Source organism: Trichosurus vulpecula, chromosome 1, assembly GCF_011100635.1.
Source record: "Trichosurus vulpecula isolate mTriVul1 chromosome 1, mTriVul1.pri, whole genome shotgun sequence".
NCBI classification, from domain to species: Eukaryota; Metazoa; Chordata; class Mammalia; order Diprotodontia; family Phalangeridae; genus Trichosurus; species Trichosurus vulpecula.
In genome coordinates this window covers 28917259-28934645 of record NC_050573.1, presented here as the reverse complement: position 1 = coordinate 28934645, position 17387 = coordinate 28917259, and the positions used below count along the sequence as shown (strand labels likewise).

General features: G+C 45.2%; 1 protein-coding gene across 3 annotated transcripts in view; it reads right to left on the bottom strand.

Moving 5' to 3' along the window:
- Window positions 1–1108: 1108 nt before the first annotated feature.
- MED13L (mediator complex subunit 13L) overlaps window positions 1109–17387 on the bottom strand; it is a 388748-nt gene continuing 372469 nt past the window's right edge. For all 3 annotated transcript variants that reach the window (XM_036755938.1, XM_036755952.1, XM_036755945.1), the window contains exons 26-31: window positions 16409–16567; window positions 13673–13849; window positions 8810–8964; window positions 4895–5056; window positions 3557–3669; window positions 1109–2774 (exon numbers count right to left, since the gene is read on the bottom strand). In XM_036755938.1, the coding sequence (XP_036611833.1) occupies window positions 2642–2774; window positions 3557–3669; window positions 4895–5056; window positions 8810–8964; window positions 13673–13849; window positions 16409–16567 (899 nt within the window). In that variant the 3' untranslated portion in view covers window positions 1109–2641. The remainder of the gene's footprint in view (window positions 2775–3556; window positions 3670–4894; window positions 5057–8809; window positions 8965–13672; window positions 13850–16408; window positions 16568–17387) is intronic.

Below are 17387 nucleotides of genomic sequence, written 5' to 3'. Positions count from 1 at the left end.
GCATTGCTCAAAGTTTCAGTAATTCAATAATTTATTCATCTAAAAAAGTGTGTAAAAGTATATAGCTCTCATCCACAAGGTATATATGAATGACATTTAAAATGGAGGCCTTTTATTATTGTTTCTTTTTATCAAAGTCTTTTTAGTGTATTGTACCAGCGATATACTGTAGTTTTTTTTTAAATGAACTTCACATATTTTTGTATTCTTTCAAATTGTCTGCTATATATAAAAGAAGCTCACTGCAAAATGCTTGAAGGAAAAAAAAAGACAAAAATTCAGAACTTCCCAGAAATGTACAGCTTTTACATTTAAAAAAGGTTCTGAAATATACATACACGCATGCGGGACAATCCCCTCCCCCACCCTCGCCCCTCAGCTCAAACCACAGTAAGAGTTCTGATTTCTGAATGATCTCCAAAATTAGAAATTAAAAAAAAAATAAAGTAACTTCTTCACTCTGTAGCAAATCCAGGGCTTGTACATTTGAGATTAATTCAGTAAAAAACTCACAAGTAAAATAATGCATATTTAAGGGAAATATTATACAGACTTTCACACAGAAGTACATAATAAGATTTTTTTTAAATCTATTGCCATTCATTTATTTTGCACAAAAACGTATAAATATGTCACCAGCTTTTCTTAACTTAAAAAACTTAAATAAAAACGACACCAGATGAAAACTACCCTTTGCTGCCTTTTTTTTAATAATTTTTTTGTGGGTTTTTTTCCTTTTTGCTTAGAACTGGGTTTCTAGGGAAAAAAAGCCCCTGCATAAAAACAGCCCATTAAAAAAAAATTCAGATGAATTCTGGGAAAAAACAACCCCAAAGTGGTAAAAGATTACAAATGTCTACTTTACAATTTGTCTTCTCACCAAGTTAAATTTTTATACAAGTTTACAATCTTCATATTTTTATGCGCTTCAAAAGGCCTTGAGAATTTTCCTTTCTGATTAAGAAAAAATAGCACTGCAATATTTTTAAAGTCAATTTTACACTGTACACATTAGATACAAATGGTTTGATATATCAGATTTTTTAACCTATACATTGCGGAGATGCCCCGCCCTCCCCCCGCCCCCATCGCCCCACAGGTGGTTCAGAGAACAAAATCATCCATTTACATGGCTACTTCTCTGCTTTCACATTCCCACCACACAACAGACTTTTTTTCCTTTAATATAATTTGCTTTTAAACATTAGATTATTTCAAGAAAAATACTTTTAAAAAAATCATAGTAATTATTACACTTTTTTTGTTAACCAGAACATGAAAGTATTTTGGAAGAACTTTTAAAATTTGCATGATTCTTTCCACAGACCCCTAGATCTCCCTGCCTGACAATCCAAGCACCCCAACATTCCGTGGCCCTGCCCCTCCCCACAACTCAGAGTCCGGAATGAAGGCGTCATAAAGGCTTCCATTACAGCCATTATTAACATTTCAAAAAGGCAATCATTTTACTAAACAAAGCTCCACCACAGTGGTTCCACTTCAAGTACTAATTTAATGACAAGTTTTATTATTTCTTTGAAATAATATTCCTATGGTCCAGAAATAATCTACCATATTCGTACATGATTTGGAGAGCAAATGCTCTCTGGGAAATGCTTCCACTCTCATGGGAGGTCTAGTTTTCACTGTAGCTTTCTGAGCATCACTGCTTGGAGAGGGCACTTCTACCTCCACTCTGGAAAGGGGGCCCCTGGCCATGCTCATCACCACAGCCCTGAATCTGAGTCGCCTGCCTGTTACCTTGGATTCGACCCGGCCACTCTGATAAGACAGAGTTCTAAACCCAGTTGTCTTCTTGGCCAAACCCGCTGCATGGCTCTGAATGCATTTCTTTTCAGACATAATCTCCCTGGATTTACCCCTCTTCTGGTTGTTAGGTCAGAGGACAGACAGGTGTGTAGACAAATAATCCTATGGGGGCTCCTGATTGGGTTCTTCTAGAGTACCTGGTCCTCACTTATTTAAGAAAAGAAACAAAGACAACAAAATGATTTAAAATAAATAGACAAAGTTAACATGTGCCAGACCACTCCCATCTACACAGGCAGGGAAATCGACCAAAGCACTTATACCTATTATTAAGGCTGCAGAAACTCTCTCTCTTTTTTTAAACAATGTACTCAAGCTGGTCCTTATTTCATAAAGCCCCACCACCTTAAGGAGTTCAAACACTTACAGGCCACCCATACCAATCCCTAGAGGCCTTAGACCCTTATTTCTAAACCGAGCCTTAAAACAGGGTCAGTCCCCTACGGAAAAGAACACCACATTCTCCATGTTTTCATTCTTTAAAAAAAAAAAAAAGACACACACAAAACACAAAACTTCCTGTTGACTGACCAGTAGGACCGGGCCATCTGTGACATTAACACTGGCTGAATGTCCCTGTGTCTGGGAGCTCGCAGGTCCTTAGGAGAAGCATCGCTGTGCCCCTCAGACACAACTGAACACGGCAGAACTGATGGGTGCCTCTTGGGAAAGTGAAGCCCAACACAGGCTTGTGGAGGCTGATCTGGAGAAAGGAGCACGGGCCATTTGCAGAGTGTAGTTCATTTCTTGGATTGAGGTTTTGAGGAAAGAGAGGGAGGTCCAAGCCAGAAAGGAACAAGTGCTTTCCAAATTAAAGTATGTTCTTGATGGCATTGTACAACTGAGTGAGCACCACGAAGTGGACAGGAAGGCAGGAGGTGCGGTCCTGGGTGGCGGGATTGCACGTGAGCCAGGACAGCGCATTATACTGCTCCAGAACGAACCTGCCATGGAAGCACATGGTGAGGGGTGAAGGGCCCACTGCCCCCGGGCATCCTCCCCCTTAATTCTGCTTGTCTTGGAAGCTCCCACTTCATAGCAGTCACTTATAGAGGCTTAAGGCCAAAGGAGCCAGGGTTAGGGAAAGTGTTCACCTAACACTCCAGTATCTGAGCTATGGGACTGCTGGCTGACACTGGGGAAAAAAAGCTGATTTCTGGGAACAACAGGCAGAAATGATTCCTTTTTTTCTTACAGTCTGGAGGGGATGGTGGAAGGAATCTACCTGCTATGTCAGTAGATAAATGTCCATTGGGGTCAGAGAATTATAATGTGCCTAATCTCCTTTTCAATATACAAAAATCTGTTTGTACATAAAACCTTTTTTTCAGTGTAATTTTCATTTCAAACACATTTCCAGAGTGCCATTTGGCTCTCTGTATCAGGTTGGATTAAGCCTGTCCTCAGCAGTCACAATGGCCCTGTTTGTGGGTGATAAAGTGCAGTTTTAGAGACCAAAGGACACAAGCCTCCTACAAACAAAAACATTAAATAACTACTTAAAGCTAGGCCCGTGTTTGGGCTTTGTACCCCTGGGGGCTCCTTGGGGCCCACTGCTGATTCCCTTGCTTTTGCTAAGCTCTCCTTCCTTCTACTGTCAGTATAATCACAGAACTTCATGATGGGCTGGGACAGCCCCAGAGCCAAGTGAGCTGAGCGGAGTGTGCGGTGGGCCAGAGCGCAGCATGGGGCCCCCCAACCCACTGAACCCCAGAACACCTCTTACCTTAGGACATCCGATGTGGTTTTGGAGTCCAGAGGGTGTGGCACGCGCTGGGAGTTCCTGGCAGGGAGAAGTTCATCCATCTGAGCTACGGAGATGTGGTGGTGCAGGGAGGCCTGGGAGATGACAAGGAAGAAGGGGGTCAAAGGGGCTGGGGGAAGCTTGGGCAGCTCTTTTAGTGACCAGGTACACATCTTGATACAAACAAGTAAATACAAGATCACTGAGGAGAGAAAGCACTAACGAATGAGGGAGCTCCAGGATGGCACCTTCAGGGGTGCTGTGTGCTCTACGAGGTGGGAGCCAGACTGCCAGGCTCAGCAAACAAAGTGACAGACTTGGAAGGGAGGAGAGGGAGCCCGTGGATTGGAGGCGGGAGGTACTCGATGAGGAGCCTGGTGCGCCAGTCTGGAGGAGGGCTAAGATGCGTGGAGAGATAGAGACACGTGGCGGAGACGCTGCAGAACTGCAGACACTGCAGTAAGTGACCGCCCACAAAGGGGAAGGGACAGTCTTCTGGGCCAGACGACCTGAGACAGTGCTTCAGGAATGTGCACATCACAGGAAATTACTACGTAGGTTTAAGGAACGACTTTCAGTAACCATGCTACGGGAACCCAACGCAGTTCAAATTACTCCTGCCCTCAGATCCAGTGGCTTCCACTTCCACTCCTGGGAATCTTCTTGTAAAAAGTCTAGCTAGTCACCCACCTAGCCGTGGAGGCCTCGGCATCAGGCACACACTGAAGCAGCATTCACTGTCTTGAACACACAACGGGTGAGTGGAAGCACCAAATGCTCCCCAAGGACTCATGCCTCCATTTGGGGAGCCACTCACGGGCTGTTCCTCCCTGGTGGCACCAGGCTCCATCAAGCCGTGGATGGCAAGAGGCCAGTTTGGGCCAGAGCAATCCTCGGCAGATGCCCATGTCCCCAGGGACATTCAGGAACTCAGGAGAGTGGCCCTCTGGGTGAGTGAGGCCTTGGAAGGGCGCTGAAGCATTGGCCTGGGAATGACCAAGAGATGACTCCAGTTCTGGTGACTTGCCCACAGGAATGATCAATCTCTAGTGTGGGTGGGGAGCTGCCCTGCTAAGTCTGAGTTCCCTATCAGTGGACAGCTTCAAGTGAAGGTCAGATAACCATTTACAGGGGACACTGGGAGGTGATTCATACTTCTGGTAGGAGCCACCAAGACAGCGTATGTCACTGAGGTGAGAGCAGAGACACCCTGGCCACCAGAAGGAAAGTGGGTTTAGCTCCTGAGAGTCCAGCTAGGATACTGAGCACCTGAGCCACCTCTGGGAGCCTAACCCATCTGAATTTCAAGGGCAGACCCACCTTTAGGAAGAGAGGGCACTGGTTTTGGGCTTGTGGACATGAGGACCAGAACCACTGGGGAAGATTCTCAGCTTTGGCTGTTGACACGAAATAGCCCAGAGCAAGGGGCTGCTGCTTCAGCTCCTCAGGGGCTTCTCGGGAAAGAAGGCGCTCGCCCTGGCTCTGAGGGAGACAAAACACAAGCAGAGTCAGTGGGGGAGGGCAATTTGTCTTGAAAGCCTTTTTGCAGTAAGCTTTTTGTACTGTTCCCACTGCTTCCCTTTCTGGCAGGACACCAGATGACAGAGCAGAACAAACAACGAGTATCCAACTTCCCCGTACGTGCAGCTAAGCCCACGATGGTTCCACTTGGAGAGAGCAAGTCTCTAACCCAGAGTCCCAAGGACATCGGTTCACAACCAAGGGGTTTTGTAATTTGATCTGGGATGGAGTCTGCTTTCTGGCAAAGCAATGTCTTTTGCCACCCCGGACCAGTTAGAGGACTGTCTGGGGCTGTGGGGGCTGAGCCACCTCGCCCAGCGTCACCCAGGCAGTGGGTCTGAGGCAGGGCCTGCATCTGCGGTGTCCAGATTTGGAGGCAGGCTCTGTTTACCACCTGAAACTGCCCTTCTTGTTAAGACTGCTGATGACTTGATGTGAAATCCATCACCAAATCTCTGTTAGGTGCTATCTTTTGGAAGTGTCTCCATTTATTGGTTCCTTCTTACGAGCTGTTATGACATTAAAAATGTCATATATGTTCTTCCTCCAAAAATAAAACAAACGAAGAAATTATGACCAGACCTATTAACGATAGTTAATGATTCAGGTGCAGGAACAACCTGCTGTTCTTTATTATAGTAACGCCCTCATGAGTTTTACTAACAGCAGGCCAAGCCCTGGAGCCGTTTTTCTTGTAGCAGAGATAAGAGAATCCTCTGAGACATGTGCACACACACTCACTTCAAACCCCTTGTTACGATCAGTGACACAAAATGTCTAATTTTTTTGAGCATATAAAATACATGGGTTCCTGCACAGGACTATCTAGCAAGAGAACAGACTGGACACAGATCAGATCTGGTTCTTGGCCAAAGGACATTAGGCCTGGAGTCAGGACACCCTGAATGAGAATCCTGCTGCAGGCAACTTACTGGCTGTGTGAGCCTGTGCCTCAGTTTCCTTAGCTGTAAAGTAAGAATGATGACAGCACTTACCTCACAGAATTGTTGTGAGGATCAAATGGGAGAACAGGGACATAGCTTTGCAAACCTTAAAGCACGATATAAATGCTAGTAATTATCGTCATCATCATACAGAGACCACACAGGGACCAGTCTCACTGAAAAGGTCTCCTTTGTAACATACTGTTGTCAGGTACACTAACTGTAATTTTAGCAGGTAAATGTTCACATTCTCCCTCTGAAAATTAGTAAATGGAGTTGGTAGAAAAGGCTATAATGGGACTGCTGTTGTAGTTAAATACAAAACCAAGACACTTGTATTCCATAACTCCTTGGAGGACACCCTTGAAAAAGGCAAGGCCAGATACAAGTCATGGGTTTGTTTAGTAAAATCCACCTGACACAGCCCAAGGAGCAGCAGCAGCTCACCCTCATCTCCTGCAGTCTCCTCTGTAAACTCACTTCTACCATGACCCTGGACGCTGGTGAAAGTGACCTAGGCTCTGCACAGTGAAAAAGCCATGCTCCGCTATGCAGTCCCACCCTGCTGGCTGGTCCTGAGAGCATCCCTATGAACAGCAGGCTTTTTCTGAGTTATTCTCCCCCACTTTTTAGCCTTTTGTCTCTCCTGGAAAGGCAGAAGGGCTGGGAAGAAGCTGGGTCCCATCAGGAGCAGGACTCTGCCCTTGGCTTCACTTTCTTCCCTTGCCTTCAGCAGATATAGGGGCGCAGATCCATTTCAGGAGGTCTGCAAACTTGCTTAATTTTTTTTATAATTATATTACAATCTAATTGTTTTCCTTCATCACTCCATGTATTTTATTTTATGCACTTAAAAAACATGACTTTGAGAAGGGGTCCACAGGCTTGGACAGACTGATTGCCAAAGAAGTCCAGGACACACATAGAGAAAGGTTAAGTACACTTGGTTTAGGAGTAAAACCCGACATCATGACATTAATTCTGCCTAATTTCAAGCTAGTTAAGCTGAGAAACTTAGAGTGGCTTTTTCCCGCTATAATCTCTTAACTAGGTATCAAAGAGAATTCAACAAGCCCTTAAGAGGGTAGGTTGGGGGTGGCCAGGGCTAACCACGGCAGGCGTTTCAGGACTCCGGACAGCAGAGGCTCTTCTTGTTGGTAAACTGCGGTAATCCATTAAAGGACAGGTGAAGAAAGCTCTGACCCAAGAGGGAATGATCACACATTGCTGGCTTTACCTCAATTACCACACCCCTTGTCAATGATTATACTGAATTACTAAAGCAGGTTCACCCAGAAAAGACCTGTAGGCGTCCTCTTGTGACAAATCTCATTTCTTGGAGTCTGATGAAAGACTTGGATGGATTTTTCCATTATGGAAATTAGTGTCTCCCACTTTTTGTTCCCTAACTCTAACTTGAGGCCTTCAAAACAAAACAGAAATCATCTGCCAGGAGTTCAAATCCAACCTCAGACTGGGCAAGTCACCTAACCGCTGCCTACTTCAGTTTTCCCATCTGTAAGCCGGGGATAATAAGAGCATCCACCTCTCAGGGTTGTTGTGAGGATCAAACAGATGATTGTAAAGTGGTCTGCAAACCTTTAACAGCTCTACGGACACTGGTTGTTATGACCATCACTAATACTTAACTGGCTCCTGGACAATGGGGATCTGGGTTCTGGGGCACTCTGTCTTGTTCTATGGGAATGAAGTCTATAAGCGCATGCCAAAGCCTCAAGAGGGGTGGGGCCCCAGGGAGGAGGGAGGCCTGCAGAGGCGAGGAGCCGCCTACAAACACTGATACCTGCTCTGGGGCTGATGAGGACACGACCTATTTTTCCTTTTAAAATGTTCTTCAGTGAAATCAGTGCTGGGGAACAGAACTCAACTGAACGAAATCAAAGCCCTTGAAGTGAAACCAAAGGAATGCTTTAATGAGTCCAGTTTCAGTTTGGACGCTCCACACACCTGTCACTCACTTTCTTACCCCCTTCAATCTTAAAATATTGAAGACGAAAGAAGAGTGAGTGCAGGGAGCAGGCATGGCCCATGATCCTGAAAACCTGCAGTGGACCCGCATGTGGTGGGTATCCTATGAGTGAAATCCTTTCAGGGACTCCACGTCCTGGGTGCAGTTACAGGTGAAGCAAGGTGCGCCTTCCCATTCCTGCTCTACATCAAGGATGGGCTGGGACACTTCACATTAACATGAGACTCTGAGTCCTAAGAGGCCCTCCTTTGGGCCTGCTCATGAACATTTCTGTATGCTGGTAATGGGAAGGACTATGACAGGCACAAATAAATGAAAGCAGCCAGCTGCCTTTTGCATTGCTTCAAAGTTTTGAGTGGAGAAGAGAACCCTGCCAAACTTCCTTCAAATGAATGCAACAATCAACAATTCTTTCTTGAATTAATAAAATTAATTTACATCTTAAATAAACAGCAATGCTGGAACTAGCTTCTTGAAAACCACTCTGGGTAAAATAGCCTGCAGACAGCATGTGCCCAAAGCTTCATCTCCGGTATGTCAATAATATTTGCATAAAACTCCGGCACCTGCAGAGGGAACGACTTTCTGACAAAAAGCTTCATTATTTGCAAAAAATATATTTATTGCAAGTTCCACCGTCCTCTCTTCCAAATGGAGCAAAGGCAGGCCTGTTCCTTCTCCTTCTCCTGCTCCTCCAAAGCAGACAGACTCAACAAGATGCACAGTTAAAAGATGGCACCACACAAGACAAGGAGTGGATGTTGCCTAAAGCCGCCTTACCCGACTGTGCTGGAAATGAGAGCCCACTCCAATTCCAGAAGGGGATCCCGGGGAAGGAACCGGGGAGGAGTTTGGAGATGAATGAAGGTTCCCTGTGATTAAGATCCTAATATCATTGTCCATATCATCTGGGAATGGAAGGTCGAACATGTCATCTGAAAGAGGAAAAAAAAAAGGTCAAAAAGCTGCATCTCATTTTAGGAGGGAATAAGTGCTGTTATGTTCCTGTTTCCACGTGTGTCTCTGCCGCTCCTCAGCACACACACGTGGTCTATGAAGGCGGCTGGGGGCTGAAGGGGACTGTCTTTCAGCCTTCAGTCTCCATTGAGAGCCTAATGCAGAGCACAGTCTGAACAGGAGATGAAAAACGACCCCCGGCTAAAGCCCATTCTTAACCAAATAAAAAGGTTTTCATGTCAGAACAGCATGCTGGAGATAGAAACCAAAGGGAATGAACCTACATAATAATTGGTTAATGGCTGCTCTCAGCAATCTGCCAAATAAAGCTCTGAAATACATTAACATGCAAACTCTAAAGTGCAAAGGCTCCACATCATTGGGTATTTATGGAATATTCCACCGAATACAGACAGCAACCTGAGTTAAATTACAACATGCTATATTTGATCAGGCTGTAAAGTATTCAAGCTAACTGAAAATGAATAATGCAATTCTGCAGATCTGGGGACCAATATGGAAATCTGCCGTTGTTTCTAGGCGAGGCCCCAAATGATTCCCATTTCGTCTCCTCCTCCACCTCTGGTTCCGCAAGCTTGGGCCCTATTGAACCATTTGGTCATAATGGAAAAACAAACCCCTATCAATCAACCAACTACCTCATATGTATTAAACACCTACTATGTGCCAAGCACTGTGCTAGGCCCTGGGGAAACAAAAACAAAACTGGCCCTGTCCTCAGGTCAATCAAGGGTGATGACAGGTACCCAAGAGCCTACTGTCGCAGGATGGAAAACAAATACAAGCAATTTGGGGGGGTGGGGAGGGGGGAGGGAAGGAAAGGCTTCCTGTAAGAGATGGGATTCCAAAAGGTGGAAGAGCATTCCAGGCCAGGGGACAGTCAGTGCAAAAGCAGAGAGATGGGGGAGCCTGTATAGTATGTGTGAGGAGAGCGGAAAGGGAATGAGCATTTATAGAGCACCTACTAAGTGCTAGGCACAGTGCTAAGGCCTTTAGAAATGTTACTTCACTTTGTCCTCACAGCCCAGACAAGTAGGTGTCACATTATCCCCCTTTTACACTTCAGAAAACTGAGGCAGGCAGTTTAAGTGACCTGCCCTAGGTCCCACAACTAGGAAGTATCTGAGGCTGAATTTGAGCTCAGACCAGAGCTCTATCCACTAGGCCACCAGGAGAGGAGTAAGGAACAAGAAGGCTGAGAATGTAGGAGGAAGCCAGCTTGCCAAGACCTTTAACAGCCACAGAAAGAAGCTTATATCTGACCTTAGAGATGGTGGGGGATGTCAGAACAGCACTTTAGGAAAATCATTTTGGTGGTTGAGTGGAGGATGGTCTGAGGAAGTTTGAGAAGCTGAGGCAGGGAGATGGAGGAGGAAGAGGAGGAGGAGAAGGCCACTGTACTAGTTCTGAAGGGGCGGCTGCCTCAGGACCCTCAGATCATCCTCTGGCTATAGCTAAAGACGCCAAGGCAGCAGTTCCCTTGGCCCCTGCCCCCAGACTAGGAGCTTGAAAGACCTTTTCTATCACTTCTTCCTTTTGCCTAGCACTGTGCCTGGCAGTCAGATGGAGATTAAAACATATCTGTTGAACTGGAATGTTCTTTGCCTGAATCACTCCAGGTGCTTGCCATTAATGGGAGAGGGCAGAGGGATCTGATGACCTCCCTTGAATACCCCTGGACACTGAAGCACATTATTTTAGAGATCTGTCATCCCGCCTCGTGCCAACCATGTCGAACGCCTGCACGCTGGCCATCCTCTGCATTGCCCATCCCCACCCTCCGGACCCTGGGCTTGGGTCAGCTCACTGACCCAGTCAGTCGACTGATCCTGCCCAGAACCAGGCCACCAGGGACGTTTTCCAAACCACGACACCACAGGGCACCTCCCCCTCCTGGCCCTCCTAATAGAGAGCCCCTCTTTATACTGTGGTCTTCTCTCCACACAGTGTGAGCACCTCAAAGGCAGGTACTGTCTTCCCTGCTTATATATGGATCCCTAGAATTTAGCTCAGTATCAGAATACAGTAAGCATTTAATCAATGCTCATTCTTTCATTCACTGCTATTCACCCCCTCAACCCCACCCCTACCCCCACCTCCGAGGCTGATGTGGCAGGGATTCCTTTAAATCTCAGTTAGAATACCACCTCCTTCAGGAAGCCTTTTCCAACCCCTATTACTTCCAGGACCTTCCACCTGTTACCTGTCTATAGCTTGCCCTGTATCTATTTGTTTGCTTGTGGTCTCCCCTGTTAGATTGAGCTCCTTGAGGTCAGGGCCTGTCTTTCGCCTCATTCTGTATCCCCAGAGCTCAGCACAGAGCATGGCACACAGTCGTCACTTAATGTTTACTGGCTGATTTCTAGCAAAATAGAGGGCCAGGATTGGGAGTCAGGAAGACCCAAGTTCAAGGACCTAAGCCCAGGCAAGTTATTTAAACTCTGTATGCCTCAGAAAGCTCTGATGAAATAAACTTCTGTCTGCAGATATAAAAGGACACAAGGCATCAAAGGGTCAAGTCATTTGCCTAAAGTCCTTCAGTGAGTGGCCAGAGATTAGAATCTATAGTTCTTGTCTCTGAGTTTGGAATTTATTTAGCCTGTTCTGTTAGATCAAACCACTCTTCTGGGACCTGCCTATCATACAATCTTAGTTTCTAAAGAGTAACATAACACAGAAATCAGATGAAAGGTGTCAGTTTTTGGTAGCTCTAAGTTGTAATCTTAAAAAAAAAAAGAATAAACATCATCCGGGTTGAATGACACAATAATCCACAGCCTAGGAAAGCAAGGCCTAAGTGGCTGGCAGAGGAGGAAAGGAATAGAAAATGCTGGAGCTCTGGGACCTTTGACCTCACCCCTCCTCCTTCTGGTCTTACAAGTTTTTGTACTTGTTTTACCTATATGAACAAACCAGTCTCATTCTGCTTGGCCTCCAAAGACACAGGTGACTAGTGAGCAAAGGGACCAGCTTAATTGTTAAACATAGGAGAGAATTAGCAAAGTTACATTAACACCATTTTACAAAACACCCATCAGTGTGCATGCTTCTAATTAGCATAAGAAGTACCAAGAGTCCAGTTAATGGAGGTTAAACATTTGTAGACCCTGCTTTCCAATCGGATTCCAGACCTGGGAAAGGATGCCTGCATGAGTATATATTAACAGGGGTGGCCTCTCTTTTGTGAGGCCTTGCTGAAATGCCAAATCAGATCAAAGTAAAAGGGTTTTATGAAGAATCCATGACTTTTAAAGGCAAAAGCTCATTGGCAGCCTATCTAAAGGGTTCTGTTTTTTTTTTTAAAAAAACCCACCATTTTATACCTTTAAAATAATTTTTAAAAAGCTTCTTCCAAACACATAACAATCAAACCAAAAACAATTAAGAGACATTAAAAGGAGAACTGTTTGTTGCTCATTTGTTTACCAAGAACAGTGTGAAGGCAGCACCAGTATTTTTATTTAGTTGCTACTACTATATGAGGCACAGTATCCTGGGGGACAGGAGGATGTAGACCCATGGTCCCATAAAGAACCTCAAGGAAGTCAGTGTCAAGTGTGCCCCTTACCCATCTCCAGGCCAGACCTGTGCCACTCTGTAAGCCTGTGCATCTTTTACTCCCTCTGGGAGGCTGTACTGGCCTACTTCGAGGTTTCGTCTCCCATCTCCGCACCCTCTTTCCCCTCCTCTCTCACTCTCTGGAGCATCCCTGGCCCAACTCAGGTACCGCCTCTTCTAGGAGACCTTTACCAGTCCCCAACGTTGTGGGTGCTCATTTTATACTCGCTCTAGATAGATTTTGCATAAATACAAGGGTGTTCCTAAAGTCTGCACACATAGGCAAAAATGCATATTTTCAAGAAATGAAATGACTGAAATTTTCAACAACATTTTACTTAATTGGAATATTAACACATAATATCTTCAATATGATTTCCATTATTTATGATGCAAAGGTTGATGCGCTTCGCAAGATTCACATGAACTCGATACAATAAGTCAGTTACTCCACATTGCCATCAATTTTAGCACATTCACTCTTGGAATATGAATATGAAATCATATGATGTCATTTGAATATATTATCTGTTAATATTCCAATTAAATAAAATGTTGTTGAAAATTTCAATCATTTCATTTCTTAAAAATATGCATTTTTGCCCATGTGTCCAGACTTTAGGAACCCCCTGTACGGCTTAGACCTACTCCTCTACCACTCCCACTACCACCTCCATTAAAATGTAAGCTCCTGGTGGGCAAGGGCTGTTTTGGTTACTGTCTCCAGACTCCCCAGGGCCTAGTACAGCACTGACACTTAGCAGGTGGTTCCTACATCATGCTTGTGGCACTGAAATGAGAAGAGGCCTTTTAAACCACTCAGATTTTCACCTCCTTTATACTTTACACACTTTTCCCTGAAAACAGTATGGTTCAATATGAACAGTTTCATGGTCCATGGGCAGATTTCCAGGGGGATGGGGGAGAGGGGTCTATGAATGTGGATGGGAAAAAATGGCATCTTTCATTTCATTAACCTCTAGTGGAAATTTAGCATTTCCTTCAGTTAGAAACCTCATTCTGCACAGGGTCGGCTCTAGGCTTCACCAGATTGCCAAAGGCCTAGAAGACACCCAGGCCCACTTGGTGTGAAGAAGGTGAGCTCACCATTGTTGGGGCTGAATCCGTCTTCGTTCGGGTAGTTGGCTGGAGCCACCTGGATGGTTGAAGATGTTGGGAACACCAGGATGTGTGTACAAGAAGCGTCCTGTGGTGTGTTGAGTTGAGATGACTGGAGGTTCAGTGCAGTACTGCGACCAAAAACTGAGCCCATGGTGACAGCGTCTGTAAGATAAAGAACGACCTCATTCCTCATTTTTGTGCACAAGGGCACCATGCTGCTGCTCTATCACAGACACAGGATATTGTAGGAAGCTAGTGATCCAAACATGATGAAGCAGTAGTGGAGAGTCTGCATTCAAAGACTAGATACAAACATAACCAAATCAATGGCACAGAAGCTCTGAGTTGGAGGGGCTCCCATGCCACCTGTCCTTCCTCCCACCACATACCTCCACCTGAAGGCTCCCTGGCCCTGCGAAGCAGCCTCGCCCTCTGGGAGCTCCCCTTGTTGGCGATTCCTCCCTCCTATCAAGCCCACCTCTGCCTCTTTCAAATGTCTGCCCTTTGCTGCTGGTTCTTCAGTGTGAGTGAAACAGATCATGATAAGTCTCATCCTTTTCCCATGTCATGACCCTTCCAATAAATAAGCAAATGTTTCCCCAAGTCTCCTTTGCTGAAGGCTAAACATCTTTCAACCAATTTCTACATGGCATGGTCTTGAGAGTCTTCACCATCCTGGCTGTCTACCTCTGGCTCTTTATCTTTTACCCTTCCCAAAATGCAATGCCCCAGATGTCAACAAACCAGACATTTTAAGCAAGGTAAAGTACAACTACCTAAAGTACCTGGGCTAAATGCCACTCATTGAACCATTAGTCCACTTAAATACATAGCTATTTGTTAGAAGACTTGTCTCACCACACGTCCCCCATCATATACTTGTGAAGATGACTTATTGACTTTATAACTGTCTCATAATTTTACCTCATTAAATTCAGCCCAAATTCCAGCTTCTTTCTATTTTGACTATCATCGTTTGTGATGGCCATCCTGCTGAGCTTTGTATATCTCATAAGCATTCCATCTATGGCTTTATCAAAGTCGTTGATACACATTTGAAATAGTTTAGGGCCAAGCACAAACTCCTGTGCCCTTCACTGGAAACCTTTGCTCTCCAATTTGACACAGAATCATTAATGCACATGAAAAAGTGGCCCTTCTTGTCAAGGAAAACACAGCTACATTTACAAGTCCTGTCCCTTCCCCAGCAGATTGGCCTTTCTATCATTCTTACCCTCTCATTTATCTCCAATCTCTACCTCTCATTCCCTATTGCCTACAAACATGCCTATGCCTTCCCCACCTCCACCTACCCAGTGGTCCTCCCAGACCACTCCTTCCCTTTGTTGTTAAACTCTTGGAGAAGGCCATCTGTAACAGGTGCTCCCATGTCTTGCACTTTCGCTCTCCTCCTACCTCTCTACAGTCTGGCTTCCAACCTCACCACTCTCTGAACTGTCAAATCCAAGAGTCTTTTCTTGATACTTCATCTTTTTTGACCTCTTTATAGACTTTGACACTATCGATCACTTCTTCATACTCTGCTCTGGAAGTTTTCAGGATGCCCTTCTCTCCTGGTTCTCCGCCAGCCTGAAAGATTTCTCTATCTCCTTTTCTAGTACACCCACTAACCATGGGTATACCACAGAGCTCTGTCCTGAGCCTTCTTCTCTTCTCCCTCCAGACTATTTCATGATCTCATCAGTTCTTATGGATTTAGTTACTGTTTCTATGCAGAAAACTCTCAGATCTACTCACCAAATCCAAAACTCTCAGTTGACCTTTAGTCTCACATCTCCAAATTACATTTGAAATATCCTGAATTAGATGTCTAGTAAACACCATCAACTCAACATATCGAAAACTAAATTCTTTTTTTTTCCCCTCCAAGACCTCTTCTGCACTTCCTTCTTATTGTTGAGGGCAACAATTGGTCACTGAGGCTCACAACCCAGAAAATCATCCTGGACTCCTCACTATCTCTCACCCCTTACAACCAAGCTGTTGCCAAGGCTTACCGGCCTGACACCACCACCGCTGCACTGGTACAGGCCGTCAGCCTCTGCCCAGCCGTCCTGCCCAAAGTCTTTTGACATCCTCCACTCCCCTGCGATCTTCTTAAAGTGCAAGTCAGCCCCTCTACTCAGTGAACTCCAAAATCAAATGTAAAGTCCTTCATAGCCTGTCTTCGCTCATTTTACACCTTGCCCCTTGGCCACTTACCCCGTGATCCAGTAACACCTGCCTCTTCGCTCTGCCTTGAACAAGACACTTTGTATCCCAAGCTCTGGCTGCTCTCCATGCCTGGAACTCCTTCCCACCCCACCTCCCCATCTCTGCCTCCTGGCTTTCAGCTCTGCTTTCTGAAGCAAAGCTTAATGTTTTTCCTTCCCTCTGAGATATCTCCAATCGATTCTGTCGGTACTTTGTCCACAGTGGTTTTCACGTCATCTCCCCCATTAGACTGCAGGCAAGCTCCTTGAGGGCAGGGGCTGTTTGTTCGCTTGTTTTTGCCTTTCTTTCTATCCCCAGCACGTAACAGTGTCCAGCTAAGAGCAGGCACAAATGCTAGTTGACTGATTAACGTATACTCTTTGGGTCTGGCCGTTTAATCGACGTAAAGCCAAGCAACTGCATGTTGTTCTCTCCACTATCTCTCCATCTCTACCACAAGAATAGCAGGAGAGACTCTGTTATGTGCTCTGAGCCTGGTGTGCTTACCTGGCATCACAACAAAGGCCCCCTGGGGCTCCATGGCCACCAGGCAGGCACTGAGGATGGAGGGCGAATCCGCGGCTGAGAGTCCACACATGCGGCACACCTCCTTCAGCTGTTTGCTGATTGTCTGCAAGGAACATTCACCCAGGAGGATGCTCCAATCTGAAACAAAAGGCAACTTTCAGTCTTGTCTCACAGAGTTGTTAGAAAGAGTCTTGTCCTCTCTGTGTCTCTCCCTAAATGACTCAGTGTCACACAGAAAATGGCGCATCTCTTCCTCCTCCATATGGCCGAGCACTAGAGGGCACAGGAAAGCACAATGCTTGGCACATAGTAGGTCCTATGTAAATGGTTATTAATCCTGCTGCCTTTCCTTCCCTCAGGGAGAGTAGAGGCCCAAGGCTGAATGCCAGCGATGCTCCTTAAGACCTGTAGGAACCTCTTTCTGGGTATCTCAGGTTCCTAAGCTAGAAAATGAGAGGATTGGGCAAGATCATTTTCAAAAGCCCTTTGAGTTCAAAATCCTGCAATCTCAATTTCTCATCCTAGCACAAGATCATGTCACTAACACTTGTAACACTAACATGAAGACCAAAAATTCTCTCTAAAACCAATAATAATAATAATAATTCTTCTATACACTCAATGCACTTTAGGGGAAATCTTAGAGGGCCTAAAGGGACAGCGCCCTGCAATATCTTTTGTAAAGCATCCAACAGAGACCACTTAAGAATGCTTTTTGATGACAATAGTATGTTACCCCACCTTAACTCCTTTTCTTATCCTTCTATGAGGGAAGTGATTTTTTTTCCCTATTTCTATATGGATTTTACTTTAGCCCAGAGCTTGGCTGTAGCCTATCTTAGATTATCAAATTATAGATTATAAAATCTATTTATTTGCTTTGTTTTTAAAAAGAAAGGTAACAAGTATCACAGAATGAAAGCATTCTACTCGAGGTTTGTGCAGGAAGAGAGGGGGC